The 25,465-nt window shown below is 45.8% G+C and overlaps 1 protein-coding gene across 1 annotated transcript in view; it reads right to left on the reverse strand.

Moving 5' to 3' along the window:
- The window catches only part of grm8a (glutamate receptor, metabotropic 8a), a 497,387-nt gene that overhangs the window by 135,767 nt on the left and 336,155 nt on the right, over positions 1 to 25,465 (reverse strand). Inside the window, exon 6 of the mRNA XM_056275654.1 lies at positions 9,934 to 10,137. Coding sequence (XP_056131629.1) covers positions 9,934 to 10,137 — 204 coding nt within the window. The remainder of the gene's footprint in view (positions 1 to 9,933; positions 10,138 to 25,465) is intronic.

Here is a 25,465-nt window from a genome sequence, read left to right on the forward strand (position 1 = left end):
TCGCGTGACGGCCAGGGAGCACTCTTCTTCCAGTTTACCGTGAGACCCAGGTCTGACAGGTGCGAGACCAGGTGACTCGTGCGTTCCATAGCCAGCCGGTGATCTGGGGCTATCAGAAGCAGATCGTCCAAGTAGTAGGCTATAACGTAAACCTGGGCGAATAGCGGAGTGAGAGCCGCCTTGACGCACATCGAAAAGACCCGTGGGGCCAAACTGTAGCCGAACGGGAGGACTTTGTACTCGTAACACGTTCCCTGAAACGCGAACCGGAGATATTTCCAGTGGTGACCCACTATCGGGACATGGAAATATGCGTCCTTGAGGTCCACAGATGTGAACCAGGCTCCGCTCGATATCATGGCTAGGAGCTGGGGGACCGTCAGTGGAATGATTCTTTGCGCACCCAAGTATTGAACCATTTCAGATCTAGAATTGGCCGCATGCCCTCTGATTTCTTGGGCACGAGGAAATATCTCGAACAAACCCCTATTTCCTCTCTGCCTCTCTCCACCACCTGTATCGCGTCTTTGGACAGCATCTCCAATATTTCCTGCCGCAACACCTCTGCTTCGGCAGGTGAATGGATCAGCGTCTGACGTATGCCCGTGTAACGGGGAGGACCCTGCTCGAACCGAATCTCGTGCCCATGCCTGACCGTCCAGAGGATCCACTCTGGTACACCCGGCAGCGCCTGCCAGCGTGCGTAATGGGGAGACAGAGGGCGCGTGACGCGTTGTGTTTGGCTGTCGAGAAATAGGCTGTATCGCTGCCATTCCGGTCCAACCTCCGAGCTCTCCACGGAAGTGTTGAGAGGCTCCCACGGCGGACCGCGTCCCATATGGGGAGCGAATATGTGCAGGATTTTGCCCAACAGAAGGTGGGAGCGTGGAAAAATCAGAATCAGCATGCGCGCGCCCAGCACCCTCTCCGACTGGCCAGACAGCGAGTCATGCGCTCCGGTAACCCTGCTTTACGCACGGGAAAACCCAGCGCGTAACTCTGGACGCCTGTCCGATGGGATAAACTAATTTCATTCCCATCTGACAGCTCATGATTATCCGAAACAGGCATAGATACAGAGTTCAACAACCCATAACCTTGTGTACGGTTTGAAACAGAACTGATCTCAGCGGTATAATTCACATAGCCTACACCCTGTGAAACTAGTGAACCCGTTGCCATATCTGGAACATCTTCGTTTCTTCTGACTTGCTTGCAGAGTCCGGTGGCATGTGACACAACATTACTCACTACACCATCTGCGTGTGGAATAAAAGTAGCATCGACATCACCAACATTATATGACAGACCACCCACCGTAGAATAATCTACAGACGAGGAACACGAAGGATAAAATGCAGAACTGAAATCTTTATTCATCAACATGTTCCCCTCATTGCATGTTAAAACCTTGCCACCAGTGGCCATAACATCAATACCTGCAATGTTCGAACAGGGGGTGTGGGGGTCTGTCGCGCACCATCAGCGGCGGCGCGGATCTCCCAAGCTGGCACCCCTGGTCTGGTGCTCGTACTTCCGCTTCACGTCAGGCTGAGGACCACCCGCGCCGTCTCCGCCAGCGTGGTGGGACTGACTGTGAGCCCCAGGGGCTGGCGCAGGGCCAGCCGACTGGCTCTTGTCGTAGTTCTTGTGGTGCTTCGAGGCTCGACCTCGCCCCCCCTGCGGCTGGGGCTGCGGAGAGCCTTGAGCACGTGTCGGAGGCTGCGCGGGACCCTTCTCTTTGAAGGTCTTAGCCAGCAGCTCCGCGTTGGCCAGGTCGTGACGGATCTTTTCCAGTGCTGGCTCATCCACACCGAAAAGGCCATCCGTGTTGATGGGGAGCTTGCGGATCATCTTAACGACCCCGTCCTCCAAGCGACAGTCCTTCGTCCAGAACTCGCGCCTCAGCAGGACTGAGGAGGACAGAGCCGCACCCAGGTTCACCGCGGCATCACGGAGGAACGTGCCGATGATCTGAGAAGCCCACCAAGCCTCGTCCAGGCGTGAGGCATTGGTGTCGTCATCCCCCTGGCTCTCACTGTTTGATCTTCATCGCCGCCTCCTTGCTCTCCGGTTTGCGTAGCTTACCAGGGTAGAGCCAGGGAAAAATAAATTTCTCCACAGTGGGGGGCGGCATAGAAGCAGGAGACCAGCCGGCAACCGTCAGGTGGCTCTTGGTGTTCACTTTAACAGTGGAGCGCACCTTCTCTGGTTCCGGCCATGTGGCTTTGATGGACTCCGTGATGGGGGGGAAGGGCGGAATGTGCTTATGGTCTTGCGCACCTCCACCGAGGCAGAGAACGCTTGATCCATTCCGGGCGTCACCGAGGCAAGGACTGGGGCAACCCTTGTGGTCCCCGTCGAAGCCAAGGCCCTCTCGAGGAAAAAAGGGAAAAAGTCGTCGAACTTTGCCTCCTCCTCGGACCCTTCCTCAGGGACTTGGTGGGAGCAAGATCCGCCATCTTGAGTAGCAGCCTGCGGAACCGCCGGCGGGCACATGTGGTCCTGGCTCCCAGGGAGCACAGCAGAAACCAACGAGCCCGGCCGAGGAGGGATCTCGAACACACCGACACCAACCTGAGCGGAAAGGCATGTGAAACCCAGCTCGTCCGTCGACTGAGCGGCCATGAAGTGCACACCATGCATGGTGGCGCCTCTAGGCTAGCTGCAGTCTCCCGAACATGAGCCAGGCTAGGATGGTCGCTGCAAAAAGGATGGAAATCACCAGCGTCCTTCTTCCTGTGGCAACAACTGTAAAACTCGGCAAAAAGAACATCGACGTCGACGTTAACACCATGGTGACGGAGAAAACCGCACTATTGTCAAAATAGAGAAAATAGCTAAGCTAGCTAGCAATGAAGAAAAAACCCACAACAGAGCTCAGCGCGACACGTCTTCCCTTGAAGGAGGCTCTAGTCGAACTGACGAGCGATGTGGTGACACATGTCAAGTGCAGTTGTGGGCGGGGCTTAGGGGATGCTGTCGCATGAGCGGTGAATTTCAGAGCCTAGCGTCGCCAGAGGCGAGGTCAGAGGGCAATATGTAAATATAGCACTACGGAGTAGCGATAATAGAACAGGCCTGTACTGCTATGCATTAAAATCTTTTTTCCTGTATCCGTGTTGATATTCCGCTCATTAGTTGAGCACTCAACACCATTGACGGTTTCGGAAAAAAACACTATATATATATATATATATATATATATATGCTTGTTGTCAGTCTCTTAATGCTATCTTTGTGCTTTCTCCCTCACTTGGCCTATTTCTCTCTCTCGCTGACATCCATTCTACCCAAGTTAAGTTGAAGTGATACGGACCCGAGCAAGCAATGAACGACTTGGATTTATTCTCGCTCTCTCTCCCTCTTTCTTTCCCTGCATCATCCATGGCTCTGACCACCTTCTCTGTCATTTTCACCTTGAAAGTCTGAGATTTCTAACTTGGGCTATAGGTTGCCGTCGATCCGAGGGGAGGACGATCGCGGCCCTAACAGGTTTAAGCTGTCGTCTCTCTCTCCCTCTCTCTCTTTCACTCTCTCTCCTTATCTTGGCCAGCTCTGTAGGCTGAGGCGAATTGGTATGGATCCAGTGGGAGGAGAGAGAGAGTCAGCTCATGATCGAACATCTTGAGCTGGCTCTCTTTACGTGCCTCACAAACAAACTAGACCTACACGCGGGCCCACAGACCCCCGTCGAGGACAATTTCATGGACTATTTTCTCTTTTAGCATTATCCACGTCATGTCGACCCTGAACAGATCGATACTGCAACCACTTTTAATTGGAGAACACAAACAACAATACAAACTATTTGGCTTAAAAGCCCTACTACGCCCCATAGGCCCCTGTCAATGCAAACAATTCAAATACGGATGGCGCTAACAAACACCTGACAACAATGGTCTGCTGTGCCGACAAATAGTCTGGAAAGACACAATTTAATAGGAAATAACATGCAGAATTCAAAGAAATTTGAAAAAAAAATCTATCCATCTATCGATCAATCCATCCTCACTACATAATACTACGGCTAAATGCAACAGTGTTGAAAGAAAATGAAGTAAATGTACGGTTTTTTTCTGCATCTTGACATCTCAGTTATCATTTAATACTTATTTTTTTTACTATACATGTAATTAATGCATTTTTGTCTTGCTGTTAAGCCTCACTGTTGTGTTTAGGAGTCAATTTCTGCGACGAAATCTCAGCTCCATCTTCCTCATCAATGAGGGTTTTTTTTCTCCTTTCCTCTGCGCTATTGAGTGCTATTTACTTTTATTAGTGTTTAATCACTTAGCTGTGTTTGAACACGGTGGATATAGATTCACCAAAAAAACAACATGAAAAAACTGAACAAGAAAATAGCCACACACACACACACACACACACCTCCCTATACTTGTGGGGGCCCCTCATTGACTACATTAATTCCCTAACCCTTAACCATCAAAAATACATGTATAATCTTAACCCATACCCTAATCCTAACTAATCCTATTTCTAATCTTAACCCTAAACCCAAATCCTAACCCTAAAATACACCCTCTTCCTCATGGGGACCCCACAAAATGTCCCCACAAGGTAGGCGGTTTATTTTTTTTTGTGTCCCCATTAGGATAGAAAAACCTGGTGCGCGCACACGTATACACACACACACACACACACACACACACACACACACACTCTCTCTCTCTCATTCATACGCAAAGCGGAAAGTAAAAACAACTGGTGTCTGACTGTGAATTTGTGAATTGGGTCTTTTTTTTGTCAATGGCAGTGATTACAGGGAGAAGTTGGGACCCGCAAACAGATGGCACACATCTGCACATTTGTAACGCACACACACACACACACACACACACACACACACACACACACACACACACACACACACACACACACACACACACACACACACACACACACACACACACACACACACACACACATCCAATATTTTGTCCTTCTACTCTTACCTCTTTTAATAAATTGCATCCTTACAGCAGGTTTGTCTCTCTGCTGCTCATTATGCATTTCACCCACTACTTGATAGACAGGAACAGGAAATGAATAGGCAGAGAGAAAAGCAGGTGGTGGCATATCAGGGGAAAGGATTAATAAGAAAATATTCAAATGAAGCGTCTGATATCATTTAGAGGGAAATGAGTAAATGGTTTTCATCCACTTGATGTTTTCCGGGGTTTGGAGAAGCCATAGCTTTCGAGAGAGAGAGAGAGAGAGAGAGAGAGAGAGAGAGAGAGAGAGAGAGAGAGAGAGAATGAAAAGGGAGCATTACAACAACACTAATGAAAGCAGGTTCAAAGAGTTGCTGCAGTCCCAAAACAAAGATATACAAAAGTGTCAAAAATGTTGCCGTCTACAGCAAGCAAATTAGTAGCAGATACAATGTCTGCAAAAGTAACAAGCTGAACATCAGCAGCCAACATATGCATAGCTCACATTAAAAATGGCCAGGTTGAAAAATAATTACGTTTATGATTAGGACTAGTACAAATTGTAAGGAAAGCAGAGCATAGCATTAGCTTGTGCAGAATTAGCCATTCAGGGTGGATAAACACTACAGAATTCCGTGTTAATTGCTTATGGTGATTAAGCTCTAATTTGTCCAAGATAAGTTTTCTATACAATGGCAGTGTAGAAAAAAAACAAAAAACCCCTGGGTAAGGAACAGAAAAAGAAGGAGGAGGCTTTTAGGCCTATTCACCTCGCCGCCATGTTTGGTTGACTGATGTCATCAGGGTGATTAGACTCGGAAGCGCCATAGTGTCCAATGTTAAAACTGCTATAAAAATACTATTTCAAGAGTGGGATTGAATAAAATGACAGAGATCGGGCTATTGTAATTTCAAAGCCCTTATTAAAAAGACTTTAAATGTGTTTAACCGTCGCGGTTTCCATGATAATAAATGAATCAAAGCAAATGGGCTGCTCTGCTGATTGACTTTCATTCATTCTAAGGCAATAAAACAACAGTAAGAAAACATAGCTCAGCCATGGGAAACGTTTTATTGTAGCTAATTAGATGATTCCAGCTGAGACTGTAATTTATCCTACTCTTGAAATTGTATTTTTATAGTGGAGTTTTAACATTGGAGACTATGGCACTTCTGCGTCTAATCCCCCTCATGATGTCTGTTAAACAAACATGGCGGCAAGGGAATAAGGCAAATGGGCTTGGCAAGAAGAGTGGGGCATTTTAAATGTAAGTTTCTTTAACTATTCTAAAAGCAGCTTGGAGAGTAAATAAAAATACTTGTAGGCTGTTTTCTGCGCAAAATCACATCCATTTCTGGCTATAAATATGCTATTTAGCAGAGGTGCCCAAGTGTGAATGCCCCCCCCAATCCAGCATGTTATTGGAAACTTGAATTGATGCCACATTCAGCTGACATGAGCGCCATTTAAACTCCCATCCATCGAAACACGCTTCACACACATGATTATTAGCAGACCTTCACAGCAATGATCCTGCCAGGTGAATGACTGTTGCCATTGTAACTGCACAACACAAGTAGTCCTTCAAATAATGAAGTGATGGCGATTGTAACATGAATGCAAAAGCGGAGGCACCAGCTACCAAGGTAGCAGCACTGACTTGTTTCTCCAGCCATCGCTCCATGAAAGAATGTGTTGCACAGTGACATGAAATAGGAAAAACGCTATGGAAAACTATGCAGTGTTGCTGAGACGTGTGTCGAACAAAGTGAAAGAAGAAATCATGCGGCCATTAACAATGACCAACAATGAAAATGCGGAAAATTAAAGATGAGGGCGTTTGTGAAAACGTATTCCAAAATTCCATGTCGTCACCTCATAACGAATAAATGAAGGGCTTATTTTTACCTCTTGTCACATGTTTGGGGAACTTGATAAAATTTTCACTAACTGACAGCTCACTATATCGACAGCTCTCAGTTAGTCGAGCTAAAAGGAGGAGAGGTTGTGTGTGTGAAAGCACATTTCAAGACAAAGTTAATAAACATTGATTGATTATTACTTTTTACAGATTGATCAAATATTGAGTTTTTTCTTTTCAAGTCTCAGGCCATTCTGTTGTTAATTTTTTAAAGCCACTTTATTTTGTCATTGTACAGGCTGCACTGAATTTGTCTTCTGCATTTAACCCATCCTATTGTATAGGAGCAGTGGGCAGCTGCAGCGCCCGCGGACCGACTCCAGTTCTTTTTCCAATTGCCTTGGTCAGGGGCACAGACAGGAGTATTACCCCTAACATGTAGTATGTCTTTTTGATGGTGGGAGGAAACCTGAGCACCGGGAGGAAACCCATGCAGACACGGGAGAACAAGTAAACTCCACACAGATAGGACCTGGGACAGCCTGGGTTTGAACCCAGGACCTTCTTGCTGTTAGGCAACAGTGCCACCACTGTGCCAACACTGGGCCACTGTGCCGCCTAATGTAAAGTGTCTTTCAACACCTTAGGTTTACATATTGGTTGGCCCTAAGGAGCATCGAACCCCTAAAACCGGTGATGCCTGTGTATTGTTTCACCATGTGAACTATTAGAATGAAATGCTCTGCATGCTTCAAACAAACTGCTGTTGAGAACATTAGAAAATGTCCGAAAGCTCCTTTCCCATGTTTGGATCAGGGAGTTCTGCATCTGCAACCTTTTGCAACTTTCCAAAACAGACATTCGGAAGTCTACGGCCACTTTCTGTAGCGACTGGCCAGGTGTGCCCGGGGGAGTAAATGGGCAGATTTTAAATGGCCCGCAAATTTCACATGTTCATTCTTTATTCAACTACTTCCGACACCCCGTTGACAGCTCACCGCTCACCACACACAGCTTCTAGGGAAAACTCTTGAAGAGCGTTCACCTTTATTTGACTCTTCGTGTTGTGATTACAAAGACTTCCTGTTATTAATCCCACTCCTCTCTATGACGAACAGCTACTAGACCCACTGTCAAGTTTTGCTGTTTGGAAAAGGTATGAATGCAGCCAAACGATGAGTCATACAAACTAGTCTATCTGAAGCATGTATAACGCTTTATTGCCTTTCTCTGTCTTTTGACCTACCATGATCCATGATGGAGTGTGTACTCCAGCTTTAAATTCTTCTTTCGATACTTTTGCAGCAATTAGGGATTATTTGATTTCTGCAATGCACTATTTTTCCCCCCTTTTCTCCCCAATTCTACTTGGCCAATTACCCCACTCTTCCGAGTCATTGCGGTCACTGCTCCACCCCCTCTGCCGATTCAGGGAGGGCTGCAGACTACCACATGCCTCCTCCGATACATGTGGAGTCGCCAGCCACTTCTTTTCACCTAACAGTGAGGCGTTTCACCAGGAGGACGTAGCATGTGGGAGGATCGTGCTATTCCCTCCAGTTCCCCCTCCCTTCTGAACAGGTGCCCTGACCGACTACAGGAGGTGCTAGTGCAGCGACCACAACACGTACCCACATTCGGCTTCCCACCCACAAACACGGCCAATTGTGTCTGTAAGAACGCTTGACCAAGCCAGAGGTAACATGGGGATTCGAACCGGCAATGCCTGTGTTGGTAGGCACGGGAATAGACTGCTACACTACCCGGATGCCCTTGCATTGCACTATTAAATATGCCATTGCCTTTTGTTTGTTTTCAGGTGAATGTTTTACTTGGCCTCTTAGATAAAAAAAAAAAAAAAAAATCCTAAGGAATCTTGTTGTGTTTTTTCCACCCGTTTGAAAAATTATAGGTTTGTTTGGGGATTTTTTTGTCGTTGCTGTTTTGTTTTGTTTTTTTCGGCCCTACGCACTGTCTGGGAGGACTGATGTCAATGACCCGGGGTTGGAACCAGAAGGCACTAAAAAGAGACAAGACAAAAAAACAAAGGATGGGATGAGATGAGAAGATGTAAGTGGACGGAGGGAGGAAAGAGATAGTAAGACTCTAACACGGTGTTTGTGTGTTTACACACGGATGTGTAAATGTCTGCATGCACATGGACCCATACAACTCTTTGCAAGCTTCCTAAATGCTGACCATTTATTCACCGTTTCAAAAAAAGTGACAAACTGTCCGACAAAGCATTGAGTAAGAAACGGAGGTAACTTTGATCCCTCAGTGATCAAGTAACAACTCTATGTTCCACTGAGTTGGACAATTAACCAATTGATTTAACTGATGACACACACCCCAACACACACACACACATACACGCATGCACACACTTTCACCCCAGAAAGGATCAATGTAGTAGCGCTACTTTTTGCATATTGTTTCATTTCAGATATTAACTCTGCAGCCACATACGTTAACAGAGGACATCCTGTATGACAGTTTATTAAATCACAGATCTTAAAGCCACACTATGCAAGTACAGTAGCAGGCCTTATTTGCTGCAAGCGGGTTTTCCCCGCTTCTTTCAATATATATCTCGAGGCTGCAGTGGCATACAGTATCAAAGGCTTGAAGCCGCAACGTCTATTTTTAGTGCATCGCTATATACTAACCAATTCCAAGCTACTGAAGATACTATGGTGCTGCTGGCCCTTTGTTTCTTGCTGACACTATATCGCAAGTTCAGATGTGTATGTGATATGCAAGAAGACTGTCACTTGAGGCTTTAGCAGCAAAGCTACTTGATGTACTGAATCCCCAGTTGGTGCAATTCATTCTGGAGAAACTCGTGTTTTAAATAACGGTAACACACGGCAGTAGACATAAGAACTGATGTTTCGGCATCAAAGTTTCATTATTGTATGACACTGCAGAAGTACCACTCGCTGCAGACGAGCGCCGCTATTGTGCCAAACTTGCATGGTGTAGCTTTAAGATAGCAACTACTTCTAAGTAGCATAAAATCAAGCTTTACCTTCATCAATGGACATGAAGGCTGACCAGACGGAGAGAACGCAAAATAACTCGGCGGATCCCTCCACCATCACAACTCAACTCACCGTTGAAGCTAACCGCCCGTATGTGGCTCAGCAGCTCTTTGCCGTCGATGTTGTTGGACATGCGCGGGCATAGGCCGGGGTAGCCGTAACAGAGCTCCCTGTGCATGCGGTGCAGGGCGTGCGCCATGGCATACACAGCATCCATCACAAACTGCACCTTCCCCTCCTGCTCGTAGCTGGAGTCGCGTCCGACCTTTTCCAGACCTGCGGTGGTAAAAAAAAAAAAAGATATGAAAGGGCAATGAGGAAGAGGTCACAGGGTAATGGAAGTAAGCGAGGCAGGAAAGGGAGAAAAACCATTTAAACAAGTGAGAAACGGGCCATCAACGTGAGAAGGAAAGGAATGAAAGAGGAGGCATACTAAGGAAAACATCAGGAGAGGATACGGAGGAGGGCAAGTAACAACCAACCTAACAAGGACAGAAGAGTGGAGAGGAGAGAAGAAGTTTAGCCAACACTGATACGAATGAGGCAAGTGGAGTTTGACAGACAGAAAAAGAAAGAAAGCTAAAAGGAAAAAGTAAATCAGATGGAGAAAGAGACAAGCTGTTTGGAACAAGAGTTCAGGAGGGCAGAAAAGAGGATGTGAAGAAATGTGAGACAGACAAGACAGATGGACGGACAGACAGATAGACGGAGAAGACCAGAGCACCGAGCCTGACTAACATAAATGACTGACCTACTTCTGTCCTCAGCACCATAGTTACAGATGAAGGGACAACATGCTCCCTCTTTACGTCTCCTAAACCACTGATAATGGCATTTCCTTGTATCAGAGGAGCAAAAGCAAGTTCTCCTCATGGATGAAATACACCCTTGACCTCATCCCGATCCGTACCAAATGTCCTTGTGATAAGCACTGCTCGGTGTATTTTAGCTTGGGTACTATTTTTTAGGTGTTGCTACTTCCATGCTACCATTTAATTTATGAATCCTTTCATAAAAGCACTGCAGCCGCACTGCATGGAAGTATATAGTATATGTGCTCTTTCTGGGTGCTGCTTTGCATTCAATACATTTTGTCATGGTGAGACTGAGTTATATTCACAAATTAAGTTGTCAAAATGCTAATGTAAAGACAGTCAAATAATTTTTAAACTGCAACAGAAGTTTAAAATGATTAAAATGTGGGATAATTAAACTTGAATCAGACAAGTTCAGCTCAAGAGGAACATAAGCTCCCTGCTCTCTAGTCAGCCACTGACAGGTGGAAAGAATGGCCGACCAAGTTTGAACAAGTTTAAGCCGTGCCAGCTGCACTCACTCACAATCAAATGGACACATATCTGTACGAAAACACACACACACACAACACTCATCTGTGTTTGCATGCACTCACATAATTGTACAGCATACACACACACACACACGTGTAAAAAGCTTGTATAAACACGCACCCACACATAACACTCATTTGCGTTTGCGTGCATTCACATAATTGCACGTACAGCATACACACACACACAAACACGCACGCACAAACGCACACGCACTTTGTGGTGTACAGACACACACCACCTCCAAATTGCAATTTAATAAGAGTTTATGTAACCACACATTAGCATAATCAGCTAATGAAAAAGGACGAAATGAAAGCCAAAGCTCCTTGATGCATGAACATGGAAATCAGTAATTTATTACGATGCCGTTTTTTTTTCTTTATTTTTTTTCCATCAAAGTTAGGGAAGTGGAACTGCGTAGGAAGTAGAACCTTTTCAATCCCCAACATCGCCTGTTGACTTTATTTACGTGCGCTCTCTCATTTACTCGCTCCTTCTATTATTCAATCTCTCTGTTCTGCCCATATCTCAGCTCTTTTCATCCCTCTCTCACCCCCCCCCCCCATTCTGCTTTACAAGTAGCAGCAACCTTCTGGCAATGCAAACTGAAGCAAAACTCACCTGGGCCCCGTTGAATTAACAAGACCAGGGGCCCTTCCATCAATAGGAGCCTCCATAAGGATTTAATGGGGTCCTGAGAATGAAATCCAATCCACATTTATGAGAGCCTGACAGGCACATGTGTGTGTATGTGCATATGCAGAGGTGTGTACGGGGGTTAATGTGTGTGGGTTGATATTTTTGCATGCGAGTGCCTGCGAATAAGGATATTTTGTCCTATTGGGACACTCACAGACTGATTCCTAACACTGACAGAAGAGAGGAGATTGAAGGGGCTTTTGTGGCCAGAGGCGAACGGGTCAACCGTCGGTCAAGAGGTTGATAAAGGCAAAGGCTGGTCTGATGAGACAATAAGCAGCGCTGATTGCCTTTCCCACTGCGGCTGTTTGAGGAGGGATGATGGTTAAGATTATTGTCACTCTTCCCACAGCAAGAAACACACAGAGACGAGTCCGCAGCCGTCACAACCACTTAAGGTTTACGATTAAAGTATCTTACTATTAAAGCTCGGGTAATGATAGCTATTTCTCCCCTTGGGGAAGAAAAAGAAAATATTCGACACCGTACAATACAGACTTTGCACCAACAAGAATAACAGACAGGCAAAACATTTGAATACTTTAATCAGCGAGGTGCAGAATTAAACATGAACAGACATTTTAGCCCGTAGCGTAAATGGTAACTCTGTAGTATTTTAATTGTTGCTCCACGCGGAATTAAGAAACAAAACACAACTGACTATTATTTCTAGGAGTGTAGCATCATTTATTGTTGGATCAACAACACACTGTAGTCAGTGGTAATATCTCAGAGGCCAGTTGCAGGTTGGTGACTGTAAGGTCTGGCATTGGCAGGGTGACATTTCACAGTGGATTCTGGTGGGTTCACTTTCGCCTTCACAAACATCAACTAGGAAGGAGCACTTTTAAATCCCTGGCTTCTCAATGGCTGCCACTGTAAAACTGTGGTCACATCTGTCTGTGAAGCAAAGCAAGTTTTGCATGTAATGAAGCAGCTGTTCATATGTGTGTGTGTGTGTGTGTGTGTGTGTCTTCTCCTGGATTGCCATGTTGCCATGGTGGAGAAGCTTGCATGGACCAATGATCCCAAGAGCTATGCTGTCCGGAGCTTGGCTCCTGGGAGGGTCACCCAAGGCGGATAAGTTCCAGATGAAGCATGATCCAACAAAGACCTCAACGGCAGAACTGGTGGAAGATATCTCCAGGTCACAACGGCAGTGAAGGCGGGTGAAGGGTGCAACAGAGGGTGGGCCCCAATCGTCTTGGTTCTTTATGCTATTGGACTCTGGCTACCCCCTGCCAAGGGCCGTGCGGTGGCAGCAGGTGCATCAGCCACTCCACATAAAAAGCTGTCATGCACAGGCGTCCTCCCATTATGCAGCTCCACGATCGGCCTCTACAACCACCTGAGGACCCAGAGGGACCCAGAGGGGGGACGGTCATACTCAACCCTGAGTTACCTCCAATGATGATGATGGTGTGTGTCTGTGTGTGTGTGTGTGTTCTCCTGGATTGCCCCCGTGCCGTGGTGGAGAAGCTTGCATGTACCAATAATCCCAAGAGCTATGCCGTCTGGAGTTTGGCTCCTGGTAGGGCCACCCAAGGTGGATAGAGGTCAACAGGGAGTTTCCAGACGAAGTACGATCCAACAAAGACCTCAACGGTGGGACATGTCTCCAGGTCACAACGGCAGTGAAGGGAGATGAAGGCTGCAACAGAGGGTGGTCCCCAATCGTCTTGGTGCTCCATGCCATTGGACTCTGGCCACCCCCTGCCAAGGACCATGTGGTGGCTGCAGGCACATCAGCCACTCCACGTAAAAAGCTGTCATGCGCAGGCATCCTCCCATTATGTGGCTCCAGGATCTGCCTCTACCGCCCACCTGAGGACCCAGAGGCACCCAGTGGGAGGACGGGGTGTGTGTGTGTGTGTGTGTGTTTTGTTTAAGTTTTCTTATAAGAAAAACTTCAACTTTTGGTCAACTCAAGACATTTTCCCAAGGCGCTACATCAGTGTTGCTGCTTTAATCCCATCCTGACAGAATATTTGGTTGCTAGGAAACATTTGGGCAAAATTTTGTCCGTCTCACTCTCTTGCTTGTTACCAGCATTGTAGCCTGTAATCACTGCCCATAAAAGTTGCACTGTACATCACCACCCCAAGTCATTTGAATCAATAATATATTGCCTCAGAGCACACAGAGAGCTGCAATCACACACACTGATTACTGGAAGGTCACTGGTTCTATTCCCCAGACAGCTCCAAGCAACGCAGAGAGAGAGAGAGAGAGAGAGAGAGAGAGAGAGAGAGAGAGAGAGAGAGAGAGAGAGAGAGAGAGAGAGAGAGAGAGAGAGAGAGAGAGAGAGAGAGAGAGAGAGAGAGTTGACCAACAACAACAAGAGAAACACAATTTTAATTCTACCAAGTCCAGGCTGCTGGCTCTCAATGCCTTTTGCTGCACTGCAGAGATGACAAAAATTGTGTAGTGTGTGTGTTCACGCATGTGTGCAGGCTTGTTTCTTTATATGCATGTCTGTAGGTCTGTTTGCATTACTTTGTTTCAGTCTGACTTTCAGTTTGTCGTCAACCACAGTAACAACACGATATGTCCTCTTTCTCAGTGTGAGGAAGCAGCTTCAGACTGAACCAAACCAAACCAACACAACCATGATGAAAGATTACTGCACAACGGGTCACTAAGACACAACAGGGACAGCCACACATATGCATACTGTATATCTGTAGGTATTATAACGCCCCCTCACACACATAGCTCCACAAACTCACACAGAAAAAATTAAAGACTTGTATAATTCTCTCTCTATGTCTAAGTTGAGACCAACAGTCAGATCCGGAGGTCTAGTGGGTCCCAGCACATCATAAATACTGACATCGAAATGTTGATACTTACGATATATAAAGAAATATAATGGAAACAAGAGTGACAGGAGGACAGACCAAGCACATCTGAGAGGAGTTTGTGTGTGTGTGTGTGTGTGGGTGTGGGTGCTTCTCTCCTTGCAGCAGAGAAGTCACCGTCGTGTGGAAGTGCTTCTGTCAGCTACACATACAGGTCCGTGCGTGTTGGCGGTGTCACTGATCCTTAGCAGTTTTAGTTCAGACTGCAGCAGAAAGCTTCACCGCGCTTCAGCTTCAGAAATGTTTGGGAAAATGTAGCTTGTGCAGACGCAACCGCACTACTCAATCAATAAAGGAGCTTCGCTGCCAAAAAGATATTTGATTCAGAAAACAGCGACGCTACCACCACGCTACTGAGAAATGTAGTTAAACTAGTAACGCTGCTACTGCCCAACACTGTGTGTGTGTGTGAGATGTCCGTATTGTGTAAGTGTGTCTTCCAGCAGGAAGCTACTCATGATTGTGTTCAGGTTGGTATTCAGGTTGATGATCCATCTACGCAGCTAATCACTCTGTTAGGCTGATGGAGCTGACTGGAAATCATCGTCTGTAATTTCCCTGATAACTGAACATGGCATCGTGCGCGCGCGCACACACACACACACACACACACACACACACACACACACACACACACACACACACACACACACACACAACCCTGCCCACAAAAAAGGCTGGGCCACTGAAAAGGTCCAGTGAGCCCCTGCCCTCACCAAAATCTGCTTTACTCATATGAACGCATGGGCATGCTCTCCCTCTACTACTGAACACATAAAATAAAAACAGAGATTTACTCAGTAACAGGGGTCACACATAGGCGCACACACAGACACACACACACACACACACACACGTACACACCGTAACAGGACTCTGACAAACGTACACCAAGGTCAGCAATGATCTGCTACACTTACACCACAAATTCCTTAGAAGAAATGCCATTTCTTAGCTCATGGCTTCATTGTTGCCTCTTATACAGCCATCTTCCTTGTCTTACCGGATATGAAGTCCTTTATAATGTCTTCACAGTCCATCTGTGTAGCCAGTTCACACTCAGTGGCAAGTACTGCCATTATCATTGCTTCTATTTAGGATGAACATGGTTATTGCTGGCCTCCATGCCCCCCCTAACGGCTGGACCCCAGAAAGCTCCCCCCCCCTTATGGGGCCCCCCTAATGGGCGGCCCTGCACACGCAAGCACACATAAAATCCTTTGAAATTTGCTTTATCTGGCCTCCTGTTGCTCTGTTTCCATTATATTTCTCTATATTTCTTAAGGTTTCAATTGATATCAGTGTTTATCACTTAGACATAGAGAGAGAGTATCCACAGTAAGCTGGACGTTTTCAATACTAATCATTCTAAACCTCGCAGGTTTCATTGTTTGCTCATTTTTTAGCTCGTTCTGCTGAATTTGCAATAACAGACCAATTAGTCCATGGGCCAAACGATATTTCGGTACACTCAAGGTGGCAAAACTTACTTATAATTTTTGAAAGGATCCATGTCTGTAGATGATATTTTGGTATGATAACCATTCCTGAGTGGCAGCTGTATCACAGTTATCAGCTCATGAAGTTAACCACCCCCTAAAGTAAATTGCATTTTAGACGCTGGTGCATATCCTGGTTTAGCCTCATGGTCAGGACATTTTTCAATGTTCTATAATATTGTCTTTGGTATCATTTTAAAGGGGACCTTCTTAGCTTTCATTCAAGCCCTGTTGTGGATATTTCTCACAAATATAGAGGTCACTTGAGCTCTTCAACCCGTCAATAACACACATCTTTCTGCAATGTTCGCCTAAACTATATACTTTCTTTTAGCCCTATGGCATCTAGGAATATCAGGGACACAAAACACAAAAACTGGAATACTCACAGGACTGTAAAGATTCAGGAAATGTATAATATACCCATACTATTTCATTGTGTGAGGTGATTGTGAGCCTTAAATGAGAACTAGACCAAAGCCAGTTAGGTCACAAACTGGTCTCTATACATTTGTTTAAATACACAATCAAAATACATGATAAAAAGGAATACCATAGTGAGGTAATGAACTATTTTAATATTTTAAACAACATTGACATTTACATATACTTAGTCAATGATACATGTAATCCCATATCATTAGTGGGTATATGTAATGGTAATGGGTAGGGTAATGGGTATATGTGAATATGGTTACATTATTGTTATCAAGCTCTGGGTAACCAAGTCCAGAATCAACATCCTGTGCATCAATAGACTACTACCACAGTAATACCATCAGAATCATCACACTGTCATTCATCAAACTGCTCGTTTCTCTCATCATCTGACTCCCCAAGTTCAAAGTCCAGTTCTGGACCATCCTGCTGTTTTTGGTTACTGCAGGTCTGTAACCTGCACATGTCTGTGCATGGAAGTCCATTTGACAGGCACATGCAGCTTGGCATTTTGCATGAATGCACACACTTGCATGTTAGCATTTCCAAGACCACATCTGGTGCAGGTGGGGAGCGCATCCAGTAAATGGCCAGCTTGCCTTCATCGTCTGTCCATCCATACTCAGTAGGGCTTGGCACCACAGGGTTAGCCTGCAGACAGCACTTCCATATTGCTGCCTGATAGTTGGCTCATTGAACATGCATAAAGAGACAGTCTCTACATGGTGGCAGCTGGCTGCACTCAACCTCTCCCCTTTTGGTGCAGAAGAGCTGGTAATGCAGTTTGTTCACCTCAGCAGTGCTGCTATTAGCAACATACATCCGACAGGTGAACTGCTCAATTTTCTGGAACAGCTCATCACTCACATTCCATGTCTGTCCCAGTTGACTAAAAGTCTCTTGGCAGGAAGTGTGCTTTCTCACTATCTTCAGGGCATTCAGCTTCCCTCGACCAGCGAATGCACTGACAGTGTCGCAGCCTGTGAAGGCATGTAAGCCAATTAGGCTGTCACAGATGCTGTCTCCAAGTGAACTTGCCAGTTTGGTGATGTCGACAAACCGTGTGCGGTTCTGAGTCCCACACTTCTGGTAGATGGGACAGGTGATGTCCTTCTGGAAGCCAAGACAAAGCACCATGACATCAGTGTCCTCAGCTGTGATGATAACTGACTTTGAGCCCGCATTTGCTGCATGCAATGCATGCAGGAGCAGACGGGTGTCAGCTTCTTCATGTGTGGAGTGCAGTTCTGCTGCTTCCTCACACCCATCTTCTGTCAACTTATAGCAGGTTTCCTCACAGGTCATGTACAACACCTTGCCATGCAGCATAGCTCTGTATCGTGGGAGTTTCCACTCTTCCACCAGAAACTTGATGAGACTGGTCTTGTTGGAGGAACTGCACAGAAATTTTCTCCACTGCTGGACGTGGTGTCCCCTTGCAAGATTCTTGTACTGGAGAGTGATGTCTCCACCCTGGTTCAGTCGTTCAGCATCTTTGATCGAAGTCTGGTGATAGACATCAAAAACAACATCAATCCTCCCACTCTGTGCTCCCTCATGGAGGACCTGGGTCAAGGCTGACTCTGCCACCTGTGCAAAGGTTTTGTTGTTGCCATTCATTTTTTGGACCAGGCTCATCCCATCAATGATGGAAGTAGATGGGATTGGGATGTCTTCTGCAGGAGATACATTCTTTTCAAGCTCTCTGGCAAGTGCAGCCTTGTTTGTTTTTCGTAAGGACCCATCAGCATTTGCCAGTGCCCATGGTAGTGGGCCCAATGGGTAGGCAAGGGCATCCTTCAGATTCACCTTGCTGCTTTCAGCCACCAGGATCATGTGACTGAAAAGGTTTCTATCTGCCTTCAGAACCACATCCTGTGCTTTCTTTCCATGAGCTTGTTTTGTGCTGACATTGGAGAATGTTTTCAGACTTTGCTTGGTCATCTTGTCGTGGAATTTCACAGGTGGTGGGTCTGCATCTAACCTTGTTTGCTGGAATGCTTGGTAGGCCTCTTCTCCTTTCTCAAGAGCTCTCAAGAGATCTATGGTCACATCAGGTGGAGCCATGTTGCCAGTGGAGAGGCTAACCAAATCAATCTCATCAGGGGACATAGGATTGAGCCAGTTATTCTCCATAAGGTCCATGAGAGACTGGACATCTGCTTCATCTCTCTTGATCCTTGGACTCTGTAGATCTGGATGAGACCATTTGCACCTGCCTTGACCTGTCAGGTCTCTCAGCTGTCTGAGGTACATGCTTCTATACTCAGCTGTGAGATATTTGGTCACAGCTCCTGGCTTCAAGCTGAATCCCTTTGTCCCTCCAGCTGTTTGGGTGTCTTTGTTCACCGTTTCTTCTATAGCTTGGTCAACAGGGATTCGGCCAAAGGGATTGGTGGAGCCCAGTTGGACTGAGAAGCCTCCTTCCATGAATTCTGTGTACACATCTGGGTGTGTGATGGGCAGCTCAGACATCTGGGCGTAGTAGTAGGGGAGGTAGCGTGCATAATTCATCCTGTCATAAGCAAAGCACCATGGGATCATTGCTCGAATGCTAGCCAAGTGTAGCATCCAGTCTCCCTCTCTGGATGCTCGGATGAGCCCCAACAAGATTTCAACCATGTCCAAATAGGACATCCAGAAGTTCGAGAGGCTGCCGTTTCCACCTCTAAGGAACTCACGGTAGACTTCAAATAGATCCATGATGCGTGTAAAAGAGCTGTTCTCGAGGACCTCCTTCAAAGCATGTTGTGAGACTTCTTTCCCAAGGCTGTCAATGGTCTTCAGTGTCTCATTCAGGTGAACCATGTCATTCCTGTGAGTTTCTTCCAACCAGGACAGGAAACCATTCAAGGTCAGTCGCATGAGAGCCTCATACAGGAGCTTGTGTAGTCGCACTGCCCTGTTGCACTTGCGGCCATCCATAACACCAGCAATTGAGCCTTCTGCAATCATGCCAGACTCAATGCAGAGGTCTTTGAGTCCAGCATCTTGGAAACGCTTTCCTATTATTGCCAGCAGTGTGCAGATGGTGTGGAATACCCCAAGCCTAACGATGATATCATGGAACCTGTCATGGTGTTTCCATGTGATCTCGACAGCCTTCGCATACAGGGCTTGGTCAAAGACACAGACAATCTTCCTCAGGCCTAAGCACTGCATGATGCTCAGTGGCTGGTTAAGCACCTCGTTGACAGTAGACATTTGTGTCGCTGGAGCATTGATGGTAGGCAGATAGCCTATATTGTCGGGGATGACTGTCATCTCTGCTCAAGTCAGGATGTTGAAGCCTGTCCAGCTGCTGACTGACTGTTCTTCTTGTTGTGACATGCGTGCTAGGACCCAAAGAAGGTTTTTCTCTCTGGCAAGCTTAGTATTGGCTGCAGTATTGGCATCTGACTTTTTGCTTTGTGGTGGCCCTACCCGTTGTCCAGCATTGTAAGTTGGTAACATTGGTGGGGGTCCATCAATGCTACTCTTCTTTGTTTTGGGAACAGTTGGCATGGGTTGGACAGGAAGTGGGTTGACTGGCTTTGCTTGCACAGCAATCCCATTGACTCTGTGAGATGTTCCCTCACCACTGACAGTTTCTTCAAGACGGTCGATATTGTCCCAGGCTAAAGTTGTGAATATGCCAGGATGGATGTTAGCTGGAAGGGCAATGCCACTCCCTGATGATGAGAGTTTCTGGAGACACAGGGCAGTGTTGATCTCTTCCATCTGTGAATAGGACACACCGTGACCAAGTCGGTTGAGGATGTTTATCAACTCTACATTTCCTGTCAACGATTTGACACTGAATGGCAGAACAATGTGCTTGGAAGGCTTGGTATTTCCACATGTCACTGCATATACTATGTCATGGCCAAATGACTGCAGAAGGCACTGCACTCTCTGGGATGCATGATCAGGATCATTTGAGCCTGTGAGTAGAGAGTACAGGAAGATAATGAGCGACTCTGGAATGGTAGGACATTCTGCTTCTGGTTTGACTTCAGGCGGCCAGGTTTGAGGAACATCTTGACTTTTAATGTCTGCTCTCAATTTGATGGCTGCTTTGGCTATAACATCTTGTGCACTGACACTTTTCAGGGTCTGCAGCTCCATTTTGAGAGACTGATTTTCTTTGGCAAGTTCCCTCATAGACAAGTTATCGGGATAGAGGAGGAATTTTCCTTTCTCATCAGGGAATATCTGCAAGGCTCCAGCAAACTCACCCTCCAGGTTTCGCCTTATGTGCTTCTTGGTTGATTCCTTGACTTGGGCAATGCCTTGGGAGTTCATTGAAGCTACCAGTCTAGAAGAGAGATCAGTCATTGTCATCACTTGAGGATTGCCAAAAAGCTCCATCCTGATGAAGAGGAACAGCTCATTGTATGCCTTATTCACAGCAGCTTCATACTGGGCTGCAGCATCATCATCTTCATTGCTGGCAACCTCTCCTTTGGAAACCTCTTCTTTGGTGTAAAGTCTATAGCATGACCTGTGGTAGTGCCCTTCAGCTGCTACAAGGTCTCTACTCACAATGGCAAGGATTCTGCTGTCCCTTTTCTTTGTGGCTGCACTCCTGATCTTTGCATCAGCTCGTAGTTCTAGACACTGCACCAGTACTTCTCTCGTATTCTGTCTCTTGGAATATTTGCTGTTTTTCTGACAAAATATGCACTCTGCATCATAAGTCCTAGATGTACTTGGAGCATGTCGAGCTACTCTCTTAGATTGTTTCTCTTCAGCAGAGACACAACTTTTCTTTTCTTTTGCAAGGAGGCCATCAAGAATTTGCTTCACAGTGAAGATACTGTGACACTTTCTGTGGTAGTAGATTGCTGGAATCTGTCCCTCAGGAATGTCTTTTGCCAGTTTCAAAACTGGTGCATGATTTCGTATCTGAGCTGCCCTGAGCAGAGTTCTCCATGAGTCGACACTTTGTAGTGAAACCAGCTTATCTGTATCATCAGAACAGTGGATAATGCACTCCACCCGTGGGCGCTTCGGTATTGGGTAAAAACTTGCTTGTTCACCAGTGGCCATATTCAGTCAGTTTTCACCTGCCACATACAAACAAATACATGTAACTTAGGTGTATGAACACTACTAAAACAAAGTTTACTTTGCTTCACCAGCGTCATATTACCATTATTTATCTTACATAGCCACAAATAGATACATTACCTAGTTGCTATGCAACAGCTGTATTTTGTCCACATGAGGCCGCTAAAATCAACACAAGATGAAAGTTCCTCGTAGCCACTTTAACTAATCATATTAACATATACATTAAAAGAACATGCTAACATTATGGGAAATTAGCTTACAATCTTCTCCAGAGTGAGACAAGAAGATAGATACCAGTTTCCTCTATATGTGTTTAGTAGAAAGCTATCTGGCTGCACGTTAGCCTAGCTTAGCACAATGAATGGAAGTACACAGTACTGGTTATCCTTGGTTGTTGGCCAACTAAGAACTGTCCCAGAGTTTAAGCTAGGCTAATCAGTACCAGGGGTGTTGAAATGCTATATTTGTAAAAATCTGGGCAAATACACAATCGTGAGAGGCACAGAAACAGGTTTCCTGAAAGAAAAATGAAATAGCTGCTCATTTGGAAAGGTTATCATGTATTATTTTACTTCTGTTAGTGTACCAAATAAAATGGCACCAGTGAAGTTGTGTCACCTTGGGTGATATCGATATCTGGTCTGACCCATGGACTAACTGGCTTTGGTCTAGTTAGTTTCTTAGTAATAATGCCCTTCTAATTTAAGGATCACAATCACCTCACACAATGAAATAGTATGGGTATATTATACATTTCCTGAATCTTTACAGTCCTGTGAGTATTCCAGTTTTTGTGTTTTGTGTCCCTGATATTCCTAGATGCCACAGGGCTAAAAAAAAAAGCATATAGTTTAGGCGAACATTGCAGAAAGATGTGTGTTATTGACGGGTTGAAGAGCTCAAGTGACCTCTATATTTGTGAGAAATATCCACAACAGGGCTTGAATGAAAGCTAAGAAGGTCCCCTCTAAAATGATACCAAAGACAATATTATAGAACATTGAAAAATGTCCTGACCATGAGGCTAAACCAGGGTATGCACCAGCGTCTAAAATGCAATTTACTTTAGGGGGTGGTTAACTTCATGAGCTGATAACTGTGATACAGCTGCCACTCAGGAATGGTTATCATACCAAAATATCATCTACAGACATGGATCCTTTCAAAAATTATAAGTAAGTTTTGCCACCTTGAGTGTACCGAAATAGGAAATTTTGGGCTCTGGCCCATGGACTAAATGTTCTTACTGACTTCTACAAAACTGGAACTACTAATGTAATCCTACAGTAACCCCTGAAATCCTTATCTAACCCCTAATGTTTTCAATCTGAGCAACCCACAAAGTCAAAGTCCTTGTAGCTACAAACTCAGCTGGCTGACATAAAAAAAATAAAATAAAAGGATTTTTTTGGGGGGGGGGTTCCCCCTTTTTCTCCCCAATTGTATCCAGCCAATTACCCCACTCTTCCGAGCCATCCCGGTCGCTGCTCCACCCCCTCTGCTGATCTGAGGAGGGCTGCAGACTACCACATGCCTCCTCCCATACATGTGGAGACGCCAGCCGCTTCTTTTCACCTGACAGTGAGGAGTTTCACCAGGGGGACGTAGCGCGTGGGCGGATCACACTATTCCCCCAAGTCCCCCCCCTCCCGAACAGGCGCACCGACTGACCAGGGGAGGCATTAGTGCAGTGACCAGGACACATACCCACATCCAGCTTCCCACCCGCAGACACAGCCATTTGTGTCTGTAGGGATGCCCAACCAAGATAACACAGGGATTCAAACTGGCGATCTCCATGTTGGTAGGCAATGGAATAGACCGCCACGCTACACAGACGCCATTAAAAGTTGAATTTTTTTTAAATGAAACGAAAACTTTTGTCGAAATTTTAACTATGTTCATTATATGAGCAATCAATGGAGTAGGATAAATCGCCAACTGAAATACAAGACGTCAGGGTTTGCCTTGAACAGTTGAACAGGATTGGGAGGATGTCTGTGAATGTTCTCATTCATCCAGGTCATGGTTATCCAAAGGAGTTGAATCAAGTGCAACTGGACTTGCTATATATCCGTGAAGACGTTTCGCCTCTCATCCAAGAGGCTTCCTCGCTTCGTGCCTTTCTGACTAGACCAAGCTAGTCAGACTGGCTGGTGATGAGACTAAGAATTTATCCTCTAGAAGTTGTTGTCAGAGCTATTGATAAGCGTGGCTCTTTGTGATCCGATGTTTACCAACGCCCATCGCTAACAGAGCCATAGATATGAGTGGCTCTTTTGTGTACCGATGTTATGGCCGCGCCCGTATGTTTCTGGGGTCTCCGAGAAACTCAGGAGAATTTTCAACAAACACCACATCCCGGTATACTTCAAACCCAGCAACACACTCCGACAAAGACTGGTTTATCCCAAAGACCGTGTACCACACACCTGGAAAAGCAATCTGGTGTATGCCGTACAATGCAATGAGGATTGCACTGACTTATACATAGGAGAATCCAAACAACCACTACACAAACGGATGGCCCAACACAGAAGGCCAAATTCCTCAGGACAAGACTCAGCAGTCTATCTACACCTAAAGGAGAAGACACACTCCTTCGAGGACAGCAACGTACACATTTTGGACAGAGAAGATAGATGGTTTGAAAGAGGGGTGAAGGAAGCCATCTATGCGAAACTGGAAAAACCATCCCTCAACAGAGGAGGTGGTCTGCGACACCACCTATCTCCCACTTACAATGCCGTCCTTTCATCTCTACCCAGGAGACTCAAGAAGCCTAGCCTCCAAGAACAACAGTCGGTCACTAACGGCTCCAACGACTCTCATGACCACTGAACAATGAAGTCGAAACTAACACCCCCAACGACCGTCGCTGCTAAACAAATGCAAATCAAAAGCTCCGATAACGATGGGCGCGGCCAAACATCGGTACACAAAAGAGCCACTCATATCTATGGCTCTGTTAGCGACGGGCGTTGGTAAACATCGGATCACAAAAAGCCACGCATATCAATAGCTCTGACAACGACTCCTAGAAGATAAATTCTGAGTCTCATCACCAGCCAGTCAGACTAGCTTGGTCTAGTCAGAAAGGCAAGAACTGAGGAAGCCTCTTGGATGACTTCACAGATATATACCAAGTCCAGCTGCACTTGATTCAACTCCTTTGGATTGGGAGGATTATTCGGAAAATGTAACCAGAGTTCGAATTGCGTTATTCGCCAGGTACAAAACTATACGGCAAGAAATGTAAGATCATACTGGCACAAGGGTGCAGGAAAAAAAACTAAGTATTATTTCATCCAATATGATGCTATAGGGCCTGCAGAAGCTCAGTAACTTTTTGCAAATTAATAATTAAAACAGCAACATGTATAAATGCCACTCACGTACTCAAACTTTTCAAATGCTTTCCAAGTCTTTGCAATACACCTAAAGATAGAAACAACCACTTTGTTACGACAGTGAATACATGACTTGGTCGGGCGTCCTTACAGACACAATTGGTCGTGTCTGCGGGTGGGAAGCCCAATGTGGTTATGTGTCCTGGTCACTGCACCACTGCACTAGCGCCTCTTCTGGTCAGTCGGGGCACCTGTTCGGGGGGCAGGGGGAACTGGCGGAAATAGCGTGAGCCTCCCACGCACTACAACCCCCCGGTGAAACTCCTCATTGTCAGGTGACTCCACATCTA

This window comes from Lampris incognitus, chromosome 3, assembly GCF_029633865.1.
Source record: "Lampris incognitus isolate fLamInc1 chromosome 3, fLamInc1.hap2, whole genome shotgun sequence".
NCBI lineage: Eukaryota > Metazoa > Chordata > Actinopteri > Lampriformes > Lampridae > Lampris > Lampris incognitus.